This window comes from Magnolia sinica, chromosome 6 (genome assembly GCF_029962835.1).
Source record: "Magnolia sinica isolate HGM2019 chromosome 6, MsV1, whole genome shotgun sequence".
Taxonomy (NCBI): Eukaryota; Viridiplantae; Streptophyta; class Magnoliopsida; order Magnoliales; family Magnoliaceae; genus Magnolia; species Magnolia sinica.
In genome coordinates this window covers 101,450,415-101,469,725 of record NC_080578.1, presented here as the reverse complement: position 1 = coordinate 101,469,725, position 19,311 = coordinate 101,450,415, and the positions used below count along the sequence as shown (strand labels likewise).

The 19,311-nt window shown below is 39.8% G+C and overlaps 1 protein-coding gene across 3 annotated transcripts; it reads left to right on the top strand.

Annotated features, from left to right (window-relative positions):
* The first annotated feature begins 2,023 nt into the window (after positions 1-2,023).
* On the top strand, positions 2,024-18,326 carry LOC131249300 (cysteine synthase-like). 3 transcript variants are annotated; one of them, XM_058249965.1, is made up of 11 exons: positions 2,024-2,126; positions 2,386-2,437; positions 3,726-3,835; positions 4,842-4,899; positions 5,744-6,007; positions 6,526-6,663; positions 6,844-6,895; positions 11,474-11,553; positions 15,442-15,501; positions 15,946-16,026; positions 17,965-18,326. In XM_058249965.1, exons 2-11 carry the CDS (start codon positions 2,396-2,398, stop codon positions 18,055-18,057), a joined length of 978 nt encoding a protein of 325 aa, XP_058105948.1. In that variant the 5' UTR covers positions 2,024-2,126; positions 2,386-2,395; the 3' UTR covers positions 18,058-18,326. The 3 variants fall into 3 exon arrangements, with proteins under 3 accessions (XP_058105948.1, XP_058105949.1, XP_058105950.1); XM_058249966.1 differs by lacking the exon at positions 15,442-15,501; XM_058249967.1 differs by lacking the exons at positions 11,474-11,553; positions 17,965-18,326 and having other exon boundaries at positions 15,946-16,032.
* Positions 18,327-19,311: the final 985 nt, after the last annotated feature.

The window sequence follows — 19,311 nt, the reverse complement described above, 5'->3', positions numbered from 1 at the left end:
ATTCAGGTTAAAGGGAAACACATATATCACCTTCATCCAAAACTTTTGTGACCCAATAAAGTCTTTAACATTAAGTGTTCAATCCATGCTCTATATATATATATATAGAGAGAGAGAGAGAGAGAGAGAGAGAGAGAGAGAGAGAGAGAGAGAGAGAGAGAGAGAGGGTGGATGAAGCAAACATCATGATAGGGTCTATTGATGTGTGGATGAAGCACACATCATGATAGGGCCTATTGAGCTTTGACACTAGCTAACGGGCTGGCCTTAGAGGTAACCAGCCAAGATCGTAGCTCAAAATGAAAAGTTATTCTTATATTATTCTTAAGCGTGTGATATGAATGGTCAGCGGATTTGGTGTTACTCGTGTAATAGCTTAGTAGGTGTTACCTTCGTGTGCGGCCCACCTTGATGATGTGTTGTATATCCATTCTGTCCACCATTTTTTACAATGCCTTGATGATGTGTTGTATATCCATTCTGTCCACCATTTTTTACAATGCATTTTATATCGGGATGAAAAAAATTATGCAGATCCAAATCTCAGGTTGACCACACTACAGGAAAAGATATTGATTGAATGTTTCACCATTAAAAATTCGAAAGAGCTCACAAAAAACTTTCAATGGTCATTCATCATCATTTCTATTGGTATGGTAAACCGGAGAGTTGAATCTACTTATAATTTAGGATCACATCTTAAAATGAGATAAAAAAAACAGACGAACAGATTGATTGAATATTCAACAAATACATTAAGGTGGCCCCACACGGTGAGAGTAACAACACTAAGCTGTTGCCCGGGGACACCGATTGCATCTAACTCCGGCCATCTCAAGCCACGGACGGCCACTGTGATGTATCGATTTATCCACGCTGTCCATCCCTTCTCTCCTATTATTTTAAATTGGGTTCCAAATATGCAGCATATCTGCTATGCTTAAGTAGACCACACTAAATAATCAGCTATTTACATTAAATGCACAAAGCATTAAATGCAAAATTGCATTAAATGTAAGAATCATTTGTGCTGTGTTCCACTTGAGTTTCAAATTTACCTTATTTTCCGTGGGATAGGATGCAATTAGGGTTTGTCTGGCACCATGGATTGGAGGGGATTTGAGGGGGTTTCAAAACCCAACATAAAGTAACAGGGGGTTTCAAATCCAGGGGGTTTCCAATCCCTTATTTGAGGGGGTTTGCAATCCACGGTTTGAGCTTTGGTTACAGCTAAAATTATTTCAATAGTTGTAGGTGTAACATGTGTCACTATACATTATTATTTTATTGGGCATATGGCCCACTAATGATGATCAGCACCGTCCAAACATTGTTCATATAAATCAGCACTGTCCAAACATTGTCCAGCACCATCCAAACATTATACATGTAAATCAACGATTAAAAATCGCTGGTTAGCCACTTAGACATGGTCTTGTGCTTGTGGCCCATCGCAGGCTTATCACAACCATTATGTCAAAAATTACATATCTTACTAATTAGAGATATTAAAGTTGATTTAATAATTAAATTCAAACCCTTGTAAATATACCATGCACGGGTACTTTTGGATTAAAGTTAATTCACACTTCCAAGTGCCAAGGATTTCAAATCCAGGGGCTTTCAATCCGGGGTTAGGAATCCAGGGGTTCCAAATCCACGCTCCCAAGCCCTTAGGCTCCGTTACCCTGGTAACAGCGCGAGCTGGGTACCACCGAGGAGGGGAAAATGAGAAATAGGCAGATCAAAAGCTCGACTAAACCACACCACATGAAGCCAGTTGAAAACTTTTTAGGACTTACCATTCTAATGTTTATTTGCCATCCAACCTGTCACATGACCCTGGATGAAGGGAAAATATTAAATATCTATACATTTTGGGCTCATGCTCTAAAAAAAATCTGTCAAAATAAATGAACGGTCTGGATATAATATATACATCACAGTGGCTCCACAGAGCCCCTGATAGGACCGTCCGTTTTCAGTTATTAACTGAGGAGGATGATAGACGGCTCTATTATATTCATCTCCCTGTACTTATAAAACGTTCTTCCAAGAAGAAGTCGCTTCCAAGCTCAAAGCTGGTTTTCTCTCTTTCATTTCCATCCATCGCTGCGCTTTTTAAGGTTAGACAAGAAAAATCCTGCTCGTTCTTTTTTGGGGCCGCGTTTGGATCGCAATTCAATTGCATTGCAGTTATTATGAGTAGTAAAGTGGAACTAACCCCAAACCCGAGCCGCCCAAGTTGCAAATACCATCGTTTCCGATTCCAGCTTGAAGCGCACGGAATTGAAATTCGAGGGGGGTGTGGTCTGCATTCAATACGTTTGAAGATTGGGAAGAAAATGCATTTCTAATAATTTCTTTTGTGAACTATGCTTCTAGTAATCCGGAAATGGGGGAAGAAGGTTGCAAGATTGCAAAGGATGTTAGTGAAGTAAGTTTCACTCAAAACTGCAGTGTGTGTGTGTGTGTGTGTGTGTGTGTGTGTGTGTGTGTGTGTGTGTGTGTGTGTATTCTGTTAGAAATTTGTCAGTAGGAGCTACTATCCAGTATGAAAGCTTCGGACATTATCCCTGTGCCCATATTTATATGGGGCCCATGCGAGCCCTTGGATAGGAGGAATCTATTGGAGATTGCATGGGACCCAAGAATATCCACAATTGGTGGATAATCGCAGCCATACAATTAAGGGCATCCAAAATATGGTGTGAGTAAAAATGGTCTTACCATCCAGTTGGTGCCCACCCGGCGCCACCACCCCCACCCCCCCCAAAAAAAAAAAACCAATTTGAATGGTTGTGATAATCTACTAAGTGTGAAATTGGAACTATGTGCAGTTCTTTTAGAAATTTAACAGTATGGGCTATGGGTCCTTGGCTTATGCCTCGGTGGTAGACTCACGAGAGTTTCAACTCATGGTCACGGGTTTGAGTACCCATTGTGGTGAAATCTCGCGGTGGTGTGAGTGTTGGGTGTGTGTGCCTGTGTAAAAAAAGAAAAGAAAAAAGATAGCATGGGCTATGATCCAGTACAAATTCTTTAAATGTATCACTGCGCCAATTTTTTATGAGGGGCCATGCGATTACATCGATATTGGAGATTGCACATGACCCAAGAACAATTGGTGGATAATCACAGCCATATAGTTAAGGGCATGCAAAATATGATCAAGTAAGAATAGTCGTAGCATCTTGCCCTCCTATCTGATTGGTTTTGATCATCTGATGAGAGTGAAATTGGGACTGTGCAATTCTTTTAGAAATTCGGTAGTAGGAGCTATGATCTGGTTCGAATTACAAATTCTTCGGACGTTATCACGATGCCAATTTTATGCGGGGCCCATGCAACTCCACCAGTAGGAGAGATGTATTGGAAATTGGAAATGACCTAAGAATAATCAGAATGGTGGTAATCACAGCAATACAATTAAAAGGGCATGCAAAATATTGTGGGAATAAAAAATGGTCTTACTGTCTGTCCATATTTGGTTCTCCTATTTAAATGGTTGCGATCATCTGATAAGCATGAAATTGGGACCATGCGCAGTCCATGGTGGACCCCTCATATCCAATAGCCCACTGTCATCATAGGTGGTTCCACCAGGGCACCACATAAATTCACACTATAAGTTATAAGGAATTCATAATGGATAACATCTCTTGATAGTAGTCACTGTTTAATTTATTTTTATTTTTTTTCTATTTCTTGTTCTGCTTGTACAGTTAATAGGTAATACTCCATTGGTATATCTCAATAACGTTGTGGATGGATGTGTCGCCCGGATTGCTGCTAAGCTGGAGATGATGGAGCCATGCTCCAGCGTCAAAGACAGGTATAACTATTTTTAGTTTTGGTTCAATGAGTTTGTTTGGCATGCTGTTGTGGCCTATGTTTTACATAGCTTATACTGTGTAGTGTGTAGCTTATGCTATGCAGCTTAACTTAGGCTCAACGCTATGTAGCTCATGAAAATAGTTTAAGTTGCATGTAGCCTACGCTACACGCTAATTTGCATACAGAACATGCTACATAACCTACGATACAGGTTACTTAGCTTACAGTAAAAGTTATTTTTCGGTAAAATATTAAGATCAATTAATGTTTTCAATGATTTCTTGCAATTTTCTATTTAAAAATAATAATAATTAATCTTTTCAATTATTTTATTTAAATAAATTGTGTTTAATCAGTTCCTTTCTTTATCTTTATACTTGAATCTTTGCCCTATTTTTCCTATTATTTTAGGTTGTGTTTAGTTAAACCAAATATCATGAAATTCCATTATTAATCAGTAATTTAGTGGAAAATATCTTAAAATTTCATGATACTCCGTGCAACAAAGCACAACCTTAATTAAAGATTTAGAAGTATCGTGTAGCTTACACTACATGTTGTCTCTTATGCCTCATGCTTCGGGGGGGTGAACACTACACTGTATGCTATTTGCTATTTAAAACACTGGTTGTGGCTCATGCTCATTGAGTATGTTGCCTTGACATGGATGATGGATGGTCCATGATTGAAAGTAATGCTGATTGGATGATCATGATCTTGCCCATCAATTTGTGGAGTTGTATGTGGACCACTGACAATGTTCTTTATATTGATGGTGTGGGTCATCTGTTCACCATGGATTGTTCTTTGAGCAACTCCTCATGTGGGTCCCATGGGGTGATTCATGCTGGATAGATTTGATTTATCATCATTCTTTGTCGTCGTCTGAAAGGTAGGTAATGCTTTATGCTTTCAATCTGGTGCGCTACAGTAATAGGGTAAGGTGTTTGAACTATGATAAATTTTCTCTGCTTGATATCATGTCATTGCATTTCCACTGGCAGGATTGGGTATAGTATGATCGCCGATGCAGAGGAGAAAGGGCTTATCACACCAGGGAAGGTAGTTCGTTCTGCATTACGTGGATACTTTTAACCTTTGAGTAGTTTCTTCATTGGACACACTAATGCCTTTTCTTCCTGTACGAAAACCCATGCATTTAAATTCAATGTATGTCTATCCTTACAAGTCTCTGTATCATCTTTTTACATCGTTTTTTCCTCTTTTACTTTGGTTTTGATTTGGAACTGACGCTAAGTGACTCTGATAAAGCATCATCTTGGCCTTCTTTTCGATTTTTTCCCAAGATTTATTCTCTTACTCATTATTGCTTTCTTGTTTGGAACATTCTCTAGTTGTTACTCCTTCCACATATAATGATATATGGAAGATTTTTATTCCATATAGCATTAAATAATCTGATTTGATGGTAATTCATAGTATGGAAGGTGGAGCTTCTCAAACTGACTTCTTTCATTCAAACTGATTTCTTTCATAGTATGGAAGGTGGAGCTTCTCAAACTGACTTCTTGTTTGGAACATTCTCTAGTTGTTACCCCTTCCACATATAATGATATGTGGAAGAATTTTTTTTTATTCCATATATCATTATAGAATCTGATTTGATGGAAATTCATAGTATGGAAGGTGGAACTTCTCAAACTGACTTCCTTCATAATATGGAAGGTGGAGCTTCTCAAACTGACTTCTTGTTTGGAACATTCTCTAGTTGTTAACCCTTCTACATATAATGATATGTGGAAGATTTTTTTATTCCATATATCATTATATAATCTGATTTGATGGTAATTCATAGTATGGAAGGTGGAGCTTCTCAAACTTACTTCTTTTTAATAATTTTATATTTCTTTCATTTTGTTCATGCTTGTTGCATTAATTGCTGAAGAGTGTCCTGATTGAGCCAACAAGTGGTAACACGGGGATTGGGTTGGCCTTCATAGCAGCGACTAAGGGTTACAAAGTCATCCTTACCATGCCAGCCTCCATGAGCCTTGAGAGAAGAATCATTCTCCGAGCCTTTGGAGCCGAGTTGGTCCTTACAGACCCCGCTAAGGGCATAAAGGGCGTACTTCAGAAGGCTCAGGAGCTGTTGGAAAAGACACCCAATGGTTATATTCTTCAACAGTTTGAAAATCCTGCCAACCCGAAGGTATACTTTGAATTCATATCTTTATAGTCATGCGTAATGGTGTTTGAAAGGTTTTGAGTAGCGGTTTGATGTTGTCTGTGTCATAGTTCTAAAACTCAGATGACTCTGCAAGATTCAAGCTGAGTCACTTGGAAACTTGAATCTGAGAATGTCTTGGCTATTAGTCACAGCGAGACTCGTCGAGTCAACTCGATAACTCGGTCCAGTCTATGCGTCTTGCTCTAACTTGAGCTGTTACTCACATTATCAGGCCTCATTTAAATAAGAAGGAAAAAAACATGGAAGGATTCAAACCCACAGTCTCTAGTGTACTCAAAACTAACATGCTACACAGCAACTAGTTGTTTATTTTCTTATTTTATAATATATAGATCAAAGATAACTAATTTAAATATTTCTTCTTGTTTCTACTATAACTATGGAGTTGGGTCTGGTCGACTCGAGGACCCGACCCAACCCAACCCAAATGAAATTGCATTGAGTCGAGTTTTCAGGTTTTTAACTCATGGTCTGTGTAGATTCATTATGAGACAACTGGACCGGAGATTTGGAAAGGCTCGGGCAGGAAAGTTGATGCTCTTGTTTCTGGTATTGGAACTGGGGGTACAATAACAGGTGCTGGGAAATTCCTCAAAGAGCAAAATCCTGCGATCAAGGTTAGTTTGATATTTTTATCATGATTGACAATGCTAGTGTATTTATATCGATGCATGTCTGTATTGTAGTTAATGAAAATTCCTCTACAGAGTTCTTTTAAAAAAAAAAAAAAAAAATAAATTTAAATAGTATTACAAAATTTTTTGTTGTTGGGTGCCTTTGTTTTTTTTTTTTTTCAGCTGTATGGAGTGGAACCAGTTGAAAGTGCAGTTTTGTCTGGAGGAAAGCCTGGTTAGTTAGTAGTAGTAGTTTTTTGACATTGTGGGCTATCCAATGCTTGTGGCTGGGGTGTAATAGGTTCGAGATACAATAGGCCTGAAAAGCTTTGCTATGGGCAATAAAGTTCATGTACATGCCGTACATGCACCAACATGGTACAATAGGTCCGAGATCCAATCCATCCATCAGAAAGGAACTACTATATTGATGCCCTAGCCCAACAGTCAGGTTGATCCACCAGCGTCAGGTGGTCCACAGTCTGCAAAACAAATGCACAGCTCTATAAAACTTGGCCTAACTTAGAATCCACCTATTTCCCATATTGGAACCCACATGCTGAGTGGATTAGATTTATTTTTGAGAAAACATGTAGTAGGTCGGACCAATCTGATGGATGGATTGAATTTCACATCTAAGTGCCTTGCTGGCACATGCGGCATGTGCGTGAGATTTATTGCACATTTGTTTGCTCTTGGGACTGCAAATTACTGGAATTGCGCTTTCAACATAACCAGTCTTGAATTAAGCAAGTAGCACCATGGCATTTTTGGGATCCCATGGATGGAGATGTTCTCATTTTATGAATTTCAGGTTTTGCTCATATTAGCATTTTTTTGCAACAAGGAAATGAGAACGTGAATTTGGTAAATCCACAAACTTGTCAAATTTATGCATTTGCATTGGATTTGGCAAATTCCAAAGTACATTGTTTAGGGATCAAACTACAAATCCATGGATTTAGGGAGCATTTATTGCAAATGACTTGCTTCTTTTTTTCTTTTATAAAAAGTTTTTCATCTTGAGGATTTGCCTAGTCTTTAGTTCTTTTGGGGATTTAACTTTACCCCAAATCCATAGATTTATCATTTATGTAGGCGTAGATTGGGGAAATCCATGTATATGACAAATTCCCAACAAAAAATGAACAGGGGAGATTTGAAATCCATGGATTTCACAAACCCTGCCCAAAATCTCTCAATGCCAACAGCCCCTGCCTGTTTTTGTTGAGTTGTGCTTCCTTCATCTGTTGGTGAGTTGTGTTGCTTTACTCTTTTACACTGTAGTTCGCTCTTATAAAGTTATATTAATTACCTTAATATCATCTCTATACTCAATACTCTGGCCTTTTTCTCTTCTTTGTAAAGGAGGCTGATTGTTTTTTCTTCACATAATGTACATAAATGTAATTTGTAGATGATCATTGAAAACTGAGACATTCACCTTTTCCTTTTCTCTTTCAGATTTGTACTTCCGTCATGTTGGCATTTTTTTCCTGTGAAAGTTTCATTCACTCTGAGACTGTGAAGGGTGATTCATTCCAGTCTCAGTCCTAAATGTGCTCCCATTCTCCAACTTCAGTTTGGCTATCCATCCAATTCCCAGTCCCTTAGTTCTCCTAACCATCTATGACACCTTTGGAATTTAGTCAGGGTGTCATAGTAGCGCTTGCTCCAAGTTGCGCTGTGAATTTGTACTTGTAATTATAAATTCACTACTACCTACTCAGATGAATCTCTCTCACTTCAATAGCGGTTATCATGTTTGAGTATCAGCATTATATTCCTCATGCTTGTGCCTTCCTTTCCTCGTCTATCTCTACAAGACGGGGGTTCACACCCCAAGTATAGGGTTGTGATATAGTAATAATCTCGGTAAGATTGGGGTCGAATCCACAGGGACTGAACCTTGACGTATTCTGAAAGTAACTAGAATTAGAACTAGGCGAAGATGTAATCTAAATCAGGTAAAAGGAAGGGAATAATTGTGAATTTATTTAACTAAAACTTGCGAGATTCAAAGGTAGGGAACTAGGGTGTCAAGGGTTCACTTGTAGCAATTAGAGAGATCTACGCTTGATTCAAGAACACAACTGGATTTAGAGTCCCATCTTCATCTAGTTAGAAGTTATTACATTAAAAATCAATATGAACTTCCTTTTGATCTAGTTTTCAAGAGATGAGAAGGGTGTGAATTCGGCTTAATTCCATCACAAAACTATGCCCATGAGACAAAGCAAACAACAAAAGTTAACCAATTCACAATCCATCCAAGGGAACTATGAACATTAGGAAGGGTTCCGTCATCCAACCATGCCCTGAACAACAGGGTTCCCAAAGTCATAATCCCTATAATGCTAAGAACATGCTCAAAGCTATCGCAGATCCATTGTAATTTAAGTCACAACAAACCATTAAAAACTGAAAGCATTCCTATTAATCAAACTATAATCAAAGAGAGTTCAAGTAACATGAATTAAAGCAGTAAAACCAAACCCATCACACTACAAGCTTCAACTCTTAGCCCTAGGCTAAGATCTTTATAGGAAAGAAATAAACCAAACAAAGGAGGAAAAAGGAGGAAGAAGGAGAGGAAGGAAGAAGCCGGCCACGCTCCATGTCCCAAGATGGAATTATGCCTCCATGGCTGCTCCACACCAAGATTGGATGTGTGCTACCCACGTTCTCCATTCCTTTTATAGCCTTCATGAGGCGGTGGAGAGTTTTTTACGCTGGAGAGACGCCGTGCATATCTCGTACGCACGTTGCAAGCACAACGCAAAACGAGCTGCGATTGGAGACAATTTTGGGACGGTGAACATCCTCACCTTGGTGATTTGGCTCCATAGCTAGGGTCGTGGCTGGCTTGAGCTCCACTTGGACGGTTCAGATCGACCGTCCGATCATGATCTTGATCGCAGAGTGGCCCACGGAAGTCGGGTGCGTTTGGACGTGCGAAGAAGGAAAGTTCTTGCGCTGGGACGCTTGGTGGGCCCCACAGTGATGTTTTAAGAGAGATCCACGCCGTTCATTAGATTCCTGGCGCGATTTCAGTCGGAAAGGAGTGATTTTGGTCGAGTTTTGGTGCGGTTCACTGTATCAAACCAACTCACCGTCCAAGCCGCGTTTTCTGACGATCCACATATGTACATGCGTAAGGGACAAAAATTCCACCTTGTCGAGGGTTGTGCCCTCCCTCAGGACACAATGGATGGTCCAGATCAACTATTTGGGTGATGGGTGGGCCCCACTACTCAGAACCGGCGGACGTGCGTCCGTCCACTGGTTCTAGTCGCAAGAACGAGACGGCTCAAGTGTATTTTGACCAGGCTCTTTGTCCGGTGCACATCTTGTGCACGGGTACCCTATGTACATGCCATGTACATGTGGGGTCCATCGTGATGTTCGTGAGAAATCCTCTCCGTCCATCCGTTTTGCCATCTCATTTAAGGGGTTGAGACTAAAATTGAAGCATGTCCAGATATCAGGTGGGCCCCAAATCAGTATTTTAGGAGCTGATCTATCTGTTGGGTCACTTCCATAAGGATCCAATGGCTGAAATTTGACGTGTACGGTTAATTTATGGTCCTTAGGACATATATGAAGTTTCGAGCTGAACGGATGGTGAGAACCCTGTGATCTTGCATTCTAGACAATTTTCGGGCCCGTTTAACATGAGTAGCCTAATTTTCTCAAATCTTTGGCGTGTAAGTTCTTCTATCTCAGTCTCTTGGGGTCCGTCCCTTGCTTTGGTGACTTCAGAGTGTCAAATCCATGCTTTTAGTATCCCTTTTCAGTTCAAGCTCCTAAATTCACCTTGCAACAAAAATACGATTAAAATAGGACGTTAAACACAATCATGTACGTAAAATCAGGTAATTATTGGGGTCTAATATGCAATATATGACCCTCAACAACGGGCCTATTTAATTCACAACTATCATTTTTTCTATTAACTGGATTTTTAAGGGGATGTAGGGGTGAGGGATTTGTTAAATCCACCAATTTCAAATCTCCCCTGTTTATTTTTGTTGGGGGATTTGCCAAATCAATGGATTTCCCGAATCCACTCCTCCAAAAATCCATGGATTTGGGGCAAAATCCAAATCCACCAAAAGAACGAAAGACTTGACAAATATTTAAAACAAATTCATGTAAAAGCAGAAATAGGTAATTCCTTTGACATAAATGTTCTTCCACTACAATAAATGCTCCCCAAATCCTTGGATTTGTATTTTGATTACCAAACAATAGACTTTGGTATTTTTTATCCAATCCAAATGCAAATCCATGTCTTTGACAAGTTCATGGATTTACTGAATTCACATTCTCATTTCCTTGATCCCACATAGCCTACATAGAAAAAGCAGAACAAACATCCATTAAAATAATGGCCAGTTGTTTTTGATATAAAAAACAGCTCTTGTGCTTCACTTCTTAACTAAAGAGTTTGTTTCCATTGTAACTAGTTGAAATATTACCCATTTCCCAAGCAACTATGGAAATGATTTCATTAACCGAAGAGATTCACCTCCATGGTACAGTCAGTTTTTATTTTTATTTTTATTGGAATCCCTTTATGCCGGTTCTGAGAAGACTCCAAGACCAAATTCACCCCTACTTGGATCTCTGTTAACTGCTCATCTTTATACAGCGCAAGCTTGGAAAATGATCTATAAACCGTTTATATTCATCATTTAAAGCCTGTGGTTCTACGTTTATATTCATCTTTGTGCTAGGAAAAGAAACTGATAATCTTTGCATAATTTTTTATTTCATGGCCTGATGAAATACCTACTTTTAAACGTCCTAGGCCCACATAAGATCGCAGGTATTGGTGCTGGTCTTATTCCTGATGTTTTGGAAGTTAACCTTATCGATGAAGTTATCCAAGTAAGTGTATATTACTTGGCTTTCTCGTCATTTCGCATACGTAATTGTTTCATTGTACATGTCTTCTTTGCCTATCTTGACGGTAGGACTGGACCTTTGGCTTAATGGGCATTTGAACCACACAAATGAATTGAACTGTAAACATTTCGTTCAATCAATAGGAATGGTGAAACTACAGTGATGTTTCCTTGCATTCAGAATGAGGTATCCTGCAAATAGCCTTTAAGCTAATAAGGATAACACAGCAAACTGTGGGAGCTGTTCACAGTGTATGCAAACACATGGACATGAATTTATGGAAGGCTTGTATAGGAAAAAAGTACCCCTCAAAACTCTTTACTCATTCCTTTCAGTCTCAACTTGAAAGCATAGTTTTAAAACTCGGTGACTTGTGACTTGACTTGAAACTTGACTCAATAAGATTCCACCATGAAACTTGCTAGTGAGCTCGATTAGGTCGAGTCGGCAGACTCGTTGCGTTGGCTCACTGACTCAGTAAATTTGATGCGACTCGGTGCAACTCAAACCAAGTCGCTTGCTTGGTGATTGCTTTTCATAATAATAAAAAAAGTGCAACATGTGAGATTTTAACCCCTACCCTTTCTTAGAGAGTCAAGCGACTCCAATAGGCTATGCACTACAGCTATGATAATTTCTATCATTTTTTACATTCATAGCCAATTAAATAGATATTATTACTCAAATATTCTCATTAATTTAATTATTAAATATCGAGTTGAGTTGACCTGACTCGGCTGGACTTCGAGTTGAGTCTAGTTTTTGGATTTTTGAATTGTGCTTGAAAGTAATGTAATTGCAACTTTGTGCCTGTCACTCAATATGAATACTGGAGAAGTTACTTACAATTTGGTCATTTCCATTTTATTGAAGTGATTATTGCAATTCAATTCATTAGTGTACAAACACAACGTTAGCTAGTGAACGGACCTTGTTTGATTAGAATTTATAAGTTGAAATGAAAAGAGTTGGAAGGAAAAGATTCAATGGAAGTCGGAAAAAAGAAAGCTAGGCCAGGTTATTATGCTCTTTATAGGTGTAGACCAGGGATTTCCGACTTGCCCGAGTCGTACTTGGCTCATATAAGTCAACTCGGACTCTGTTGGGACTGGTACGGGCAACATATTCAATAATGGTAATGCTGGCCATGACGGCTAGCCTTATGGACATTACGATACAGGCTGTAATGACTGTTGCAACCCCTCATAAAGGCCATTACAGCCCTGTAACAGTCGGCTTTCTTTTCTTTTCTCTCTCTCTCTCTCTCTTTTCCTAAGGAAGAAAATGTATCAACCCTGTACAGCCCCATACTGGCCATTATAGGCCTTCTTTCTTTAGAATAGGTGTTACAACCATGTATCTCGTAGTGAATCTCAACATTACCGTTATGTAACATCTATAACATTTATTTTTTAGAACGGGCATTATAGCCTTGTATCTCGTAATGATCCCACCGTTACCTTTACCTAACAACCGTTATGACCGTTAAGTAGCCAATTTTTAATACCATGGTGTGGGCTGGTACGACGATTTACCCTTGACTTGGGTAAGCTGGGCTAATTTACCCCGAGCTCGGGCAAGTCTTGGCTTGACTTCAGAGATTCAGTGCTGAGGTGGGTGTCCTTTGGAGGGAGCAGATTGCTCATAAATATGGCACTCAAGCGGGCAGGTGGTTTGTCAAGAGATCCTCCACTTACAGGGTGTCCATGATTTGGAAAGTGGTGGCGGCTCCTAGACACTTTGTTCGTAGGGGGATATCTTTCGAATTGGGTGACGGGCATTACATCCGTTTTTGGTTTGATATTTGGTGTGGCGACCGGGCGCTTCGGGACCAATTCCCTAGGATTGCTCGGGTTGCTCTTGATCATGTCATCTCGGTGGCGGATTGTTTTTCTTTGATCAGAGAGGTGGTGTGGGCTCCCCCTTGCTGAAGGAATCTGTCGGTGTGTGTGTGGTTGTGAGGGTGTATGCGTTTAAAAAAAAGAGAGAGTTCATTGAGCCATTTAACATCCTTTGTAGAGTAAAGCCAGATATTGCTTATGTAGTGAGTGTTATTAGTCATTCATGCATAATCTAAGGACAAGAGATTCTTAGATATCTGAGATCTCCTAGAAGAGGAATTTTGTTTGCTAGACATTGTCACCCAAGGGTTGAAGCCTATATTGATGTGGATTGGGCCAGTTCAATTACCGACAGACGATTGACTTCTGGGTATTGCTCCTTAGTTGGTGGGAACTTAGTCACTTGGAGGAGTAAGAAACGGTATGTTGTGGCAATATCTAGTGTAGAAGCAAAATTTAGATCCATGGCTCATGGTGTATGTGAGCTATTATGGCTTTGACCTCTGTTATCAGAGTTGGGATACAACAGTCCAAGACCAATGCATCTATACTATGACAATAAGGTTGCCATAAGTATTGCTCACAATCCTGTCCAGCATGATCGCACTAAGCACATCGAGGTGGACCGGCATTTCATGAAGGAGAAGCTGCAGGCTGGATTAATTTGTATTCCTTACATTTCTACACAACTTCGATTGGTGGACATTCTTACTAAAGGAGTTTATAAGGCTAGATTGCTTGAAACTTTAAGCAAGTCGGGCATGATAGATATTTTTGCACCAACTTGAGGGAGAGTGTTGACTTTAAGGGTATTTTGGGTGTATTTGTTTAAGTATATGTACATATGTCTGAGGGCATTTATGTTATTTTCTTATTATAAGACATTTCTAATAAAATAAAGGGGAGACATGAGAGAGTATTCACATTTTATTTTTATTTTTCATTTTCCCCATTCTCTTCATTTTCTTCTTAACTTTTTATTCATTCTTGCAAAGTTTTTAATCTTTCATTTCTTTGGTCCATATGGGGAGCCAGAAATGGGCGTTGTTTCAGGAATGTTGCCAAGGGAGTTGATGAGGTTATTAGCAAAGTTAGAAGCCTTGTTAAGGAATAGTCTGTAGTTGTTAAAGCTGCATCGGTTGGTCTTTGAGTTAGTTTTTGGTCTTGTTGGGTTGTATTTCTTTTCTTGCTTTTGTGAGTTTCTAATAAAATAGTTATTACTACAAAAAGAAAGAAAAAAGTCTCAGCTCGACTTGAACCCAAATGAGTTAGGACGAGATGCCGGGTAAAAAAAGAAAAAAAAAAAAAACATGGCACAGTCTGCAGCCCAAAGCATAGTACAACCTACTGCAGTCTCAAATGATTTCTCCTATCCATTACATGTTGGAACTAATTCTCTTTAGCTCAGTTGCTGGACAAGATCTCTGTGGCTGTACACTTTAATGGGTCACACTGCCTAGTTAGTCATGAGCTCACAAAACCGATCTGAATATGTAATGAAGTTTATAGAATAATCAATTGATTGTTTGACATGTGTAAAATTCCTTAAGCTGACCCTAATAGCTGGGACATCATCATGAAATGATGTTGGTAATGCTTAAAGAAACCATCTAAAAGTAGAGAAATGCTCTAGTGCTGTTAGAGCACCATAACTTATAATCCTCCTAGTTTCATGAGGTCATTCACACAGTCCTATCAATTGATTTGAACAGTCTATTTAAGTCCAGAATGCATTTCATGGGCGGCCATACCAAAAATCACACTGATCAGACAATTCGGTCCATCCTTTATTTGGTCATATTTTTCATTGCCCAAGCCATGAATGGGATGGTTAGGGTTACCTAGCAAAAGTGATTCTTCATAATCATAAGCAATCCATGATGATCCCTAGCTAATAAATGGAATGAATTGTTGATGAGACCTATTTCTGCATAAAAAAATCTTGACCATCCATGTTAGAGGTTAGTGATAAGATGATTTTGATTTTCACGTCTGTTATTGAATTTGTTATGTTGGTGTAATTGCACAGATCTCAAGTGATGAAGCTATTGAAACCACAAAGCTTCTTGCGCTGAAAGAAGGATTACTGGTGAGTTGTCAGTGCTGCTGTTGAGATCTCCATATTTTGTCATAAAGTTTATACCATGTTCTTGTAAATATATCAGAAGGGCACCACTATCTTGATGCCCTAGCCCTAGTATCTGGTTAATCCATTGGTCAGGTGGGCCACAGTTTGCAAAACAAAGGTACAGCTCTGAAAATCTATGCTGAAGTTTTCTAACCCATCCACCTGTTTCCGATATTGGTGTTCATGTCTTGAGTGGACCAGATTTATTTTTGGGAAAACATGTACAAGGTCAGACCAACCTGATGGATGTATTGGATCTTGGCACATGTGGCGTGTATATGAGCTTTATTGCACACGTGTGATTAGCAGAGCTCTATATAGAGTACGCTGCTACTTGATTTCACTTTTTTCTTTTTCCTGGTTGCATGCTTGTTACTCCTTTTCCTTTATTATGATGATTTGCAGGTTGGGATATCATCTGGAGCGGCTGCTGCTGCTGCAATTAAGATTGCAAAGAGGCCAGAAAATGCTGGGAAGCTCATTGTCGTAAGTTATTTTTTTCTGTCCTTTGAATTTGGAGGGTGGTTGTACGTTGTTTTGTGGAGTGTGGCCCACCTGATGATTGGATTGGCCTGATTTTTTCACTGGGTGCACATCATGGTGGGGAAAACCTATTTGATTGGTTGGATGTTGTCCACGCACTATGTGGGCCCCACAATATCCTGGTACACCAGTACCATGTGGTCACACCCCTCTTCTAACTCAAAAGTTTTTTAGTTGAAACTGCGTTAGACCTGAATTTTTCATATTCTGCTCTTTTGGTTTCCCTGTTTCTCTGACCAAAGCTTTTTTAATGATTGAACCTTATTCTTGCCATATGGTGTTTTGTAACACACACTAGACTGGCCTTTTTTTTTTCCCTTTTGGGCCACACACGAAGTGGGCCCACCTGATGATGAAACTTGGTTTTGGAGTGTCACATGCCCAGGGACTCAAAATATGGGTTACCTCTTTTCATTCTCTTCTTCCATCAGTTGTCTAAAATCTCAATCCCAGAGCCATTTGAGAGGATGCTCACGCAAAATCTGTTTTTGACTTATTCCTTTAAAGGGGAAAAAAAAAAAAAAACAACCGTTTGCTTCAAATACTATCTTCAATTGTTTCTGATAGGTTCAGATCAAATGGCTGTCTCATGAGATTATCGGTTGCACTTCATTCATGCACATGCGAATGGATCTTTATATGCATGGATAGAAATACTGGTGCGAAATAGTCAAATTGACATGCTAATCTAGATATTTGTGTGGGATGTGGCATCTGTAGCATTTGTTTCTTTCAATATTTTTATAGACCATATCCATGGTGGGCCTGTTTGGATGGAGAGAACTGTACGAAAACTGGTTTTTACTAGTTTGAGAGAAAATGCAATCCCCTGCAATTTTGTTTATGTGTATTGTTGTGGCTCATGCAAAACCAGAATGAGAGAGTTTCTTCAATGAACTGACAGAAACACACCCATTTTCATACATCTTTTTTCCCTAAACAAGCCCCTGGAACCCTAGTTTCAAAACTTGCAGATTCAACTCAAAACCTTGCAGAGACAACTCGACCAGACGAGATTTTGAGTGAGTCTCTTGGAAACTCGGTAGTTGGCTTGGACTCAGAGAGACTCATTGAGTCGACTCGACATGAGTAAGGGCTGCTCAAACCAAGTCACTCACTTTAGGGGCATCAACCAAGGGTGGTGACCTTAACCAGCGAGGTATATATATAATGTTGTTGTTTTGTGTTGCATTCTATATTTAATTGTACTAGATGTAACAAATTTAATTCTATTAACCTTCTAATATTTTCAATTTATGATAAGAAAAATATCAAGTCGAGGTAGTTCGAGTGTTCGAGTCAACCTGACCCAGCTGAGCATTGAGTCAAGTTTTCAGATATTTGGAGTGTGCCTGAAACCATAGTTCTAAAACTCGATGTGTTGACTTGAAACTCAGATGAGTCAACTTGACTCGGTGAGATTCGAGCCGAGACACTGGGATACTCAATACTGGGCCTGACTTGACCTAGAATTGGACACTGATTGAGTTGATTCAATGGATTGGTCGACTCGATGCGAGTCAGCATGACTTGAACTGAGTCACTCGCCATATGGGAATCAACCCAAGGAGGCTAACCAGTGAGGTCCATATAATGTTGTCGCTGTGTTGTGTTCTATATAACTTATATAGATCTAACTATTTTAAATCTGTTAACCTTCCTAATATTTTCAATTTATAATGACTAAGTATCAAGTCGAACCAGATCGAGTCTTTGAATCAACACCTGACCCAGCTGAACACTGAGTCAAGTCGAGTTTTTTGGTTTTTGAACTCTGCCTGAAACTTTATCAATTAGACATCTGCATTTCTATCGTTTCGTTTCAGTTCACTGACTCTCTCTCTCTCTCTCTCTCTCTCTCTCTCTCTCTCTCTCTCACAGGCGGTTTTCCCCAGCTCCGGAGAGCGCTATCTGTCAACTGTGCTATTCGAGTCTGTGAAGCAGGAGGTAGAGAACATGGTTTTCGAACCGTGAAAGGCTTTGCTTCTTTTGGGCCATGTAATGCTTGTTTCAATAAAATCTGTAAAAGCCTTTTGAAGGTTGTAATTAGAAGACAGGTGCAGTCATAGTAGGATTAGCAGTGGAAATGGAGTTGCTGTTATCAATCAAGAACAGAAGATTTTAGTGTATATTTGCTGCACACATTCCACTTGGCAGGTGTCTGTAATGGATCCGGGCCGCTTGTTAGGTGGGCCACAAGTGTAAGCTGAACATACACCATAGGTAAACGTTCATTTTTCTTATATACACGTCGCTCACGTCGTGGGTGCCAGTCTGATTTTTGTGCATGGTCATGTTCACAGTGGGCCCCACCTGATGAATGATCCACATCAAAGATGTGTGCCATGAATCACCTCTTCAGTTGGGATTGACGTCTTGCTGTCAAGGGAGGAATGCCAATCGATGACCCAAATTCAATGTGGAGCCTGTGGGCCATATCTGAGCTATGTAATTCAATTGACTGGCCAGACAATCCTAGCCATCTGATTAGAGGACTTCCCTCTAATTGAATGTGTGGTGTTGCTTATTCTTGCCCTTTAGTGTCTCTATCCATAGGCGATAGATGGATGGCTCAGATCGTCCAGTCACGTGTGGCCCATGCGGCATATCATTTTTACTAATATTGTTGGTGTCCCCTAGTCTAGCCCTAGCCCTAGGTCTGCAACTTGGGTTCAGTCAGTCGGGTTGTCAAGATCCTCGGGTCAGGTTAGATTTGGAAACCTCCAACCTGATTTGAAATTGGGTCGGGTTCATGTTGAGCAAATTTAGGTTAGGCTGGGTTGGGAATATATATATATATATATATATGGTTTTGTTTCAATCTGGTTAGTTTAGGGTTTGATTGTAGGGGTATTCGGGTTTGGTTGCGGTTCGGTCCTCTTGAGTCAGGTCAGGTTCAGGTTGTGGGTTGAGCCTCTTGAGGTCAGGTCAGGCTCGAGTTGACCCCAACCAGACCGAACCTGCCGGAGTTTCCCCTCGACCTGGCCCCAATTGGATTGAAAAGGCCTTGGTACCGGCCTAAGGGCTGGACTGGGTGAGGCTGGCCTGGTAAGGAAAAGAGCGGAATGATCAAGGGCTCAAATCTTCTAATCAAAGAACTTTTGGGGTACACGGTTTCCATCATACATGTAAATGGTTTTGATCTTTGAAACATTACTATGGATCCAAGAAAATACAAACGTAAGTTGAATAGGACTCGGTCACAAGAGTCCTTCAACCTTCAATTGA

Bases quoted from the DNA above. Each gene is read 5' to 3' on its own strand.
- LOC131249300 (XM_058249965.1), top strand. From the start codon at position 2,396: ATGGGGGAAGAAGGTTGCAAGATTGCAAAGGATGTTAGTGAA. The intron at 4,900-5,743 runs GTAGTTCGTTCT...TAATTGCTGAAG, and splicing joins GGCTTATCACACCAGGGAAG to AGTGTCCTGATTGAGCCAAC. The intron at 6,664-6,843 runs GTTAGTTTGATA...TTTTTTTTTCAG, and splicing joins AGCAAAATCCTGCGATCAAG to CTGTATGGAGTGGAACCAGT.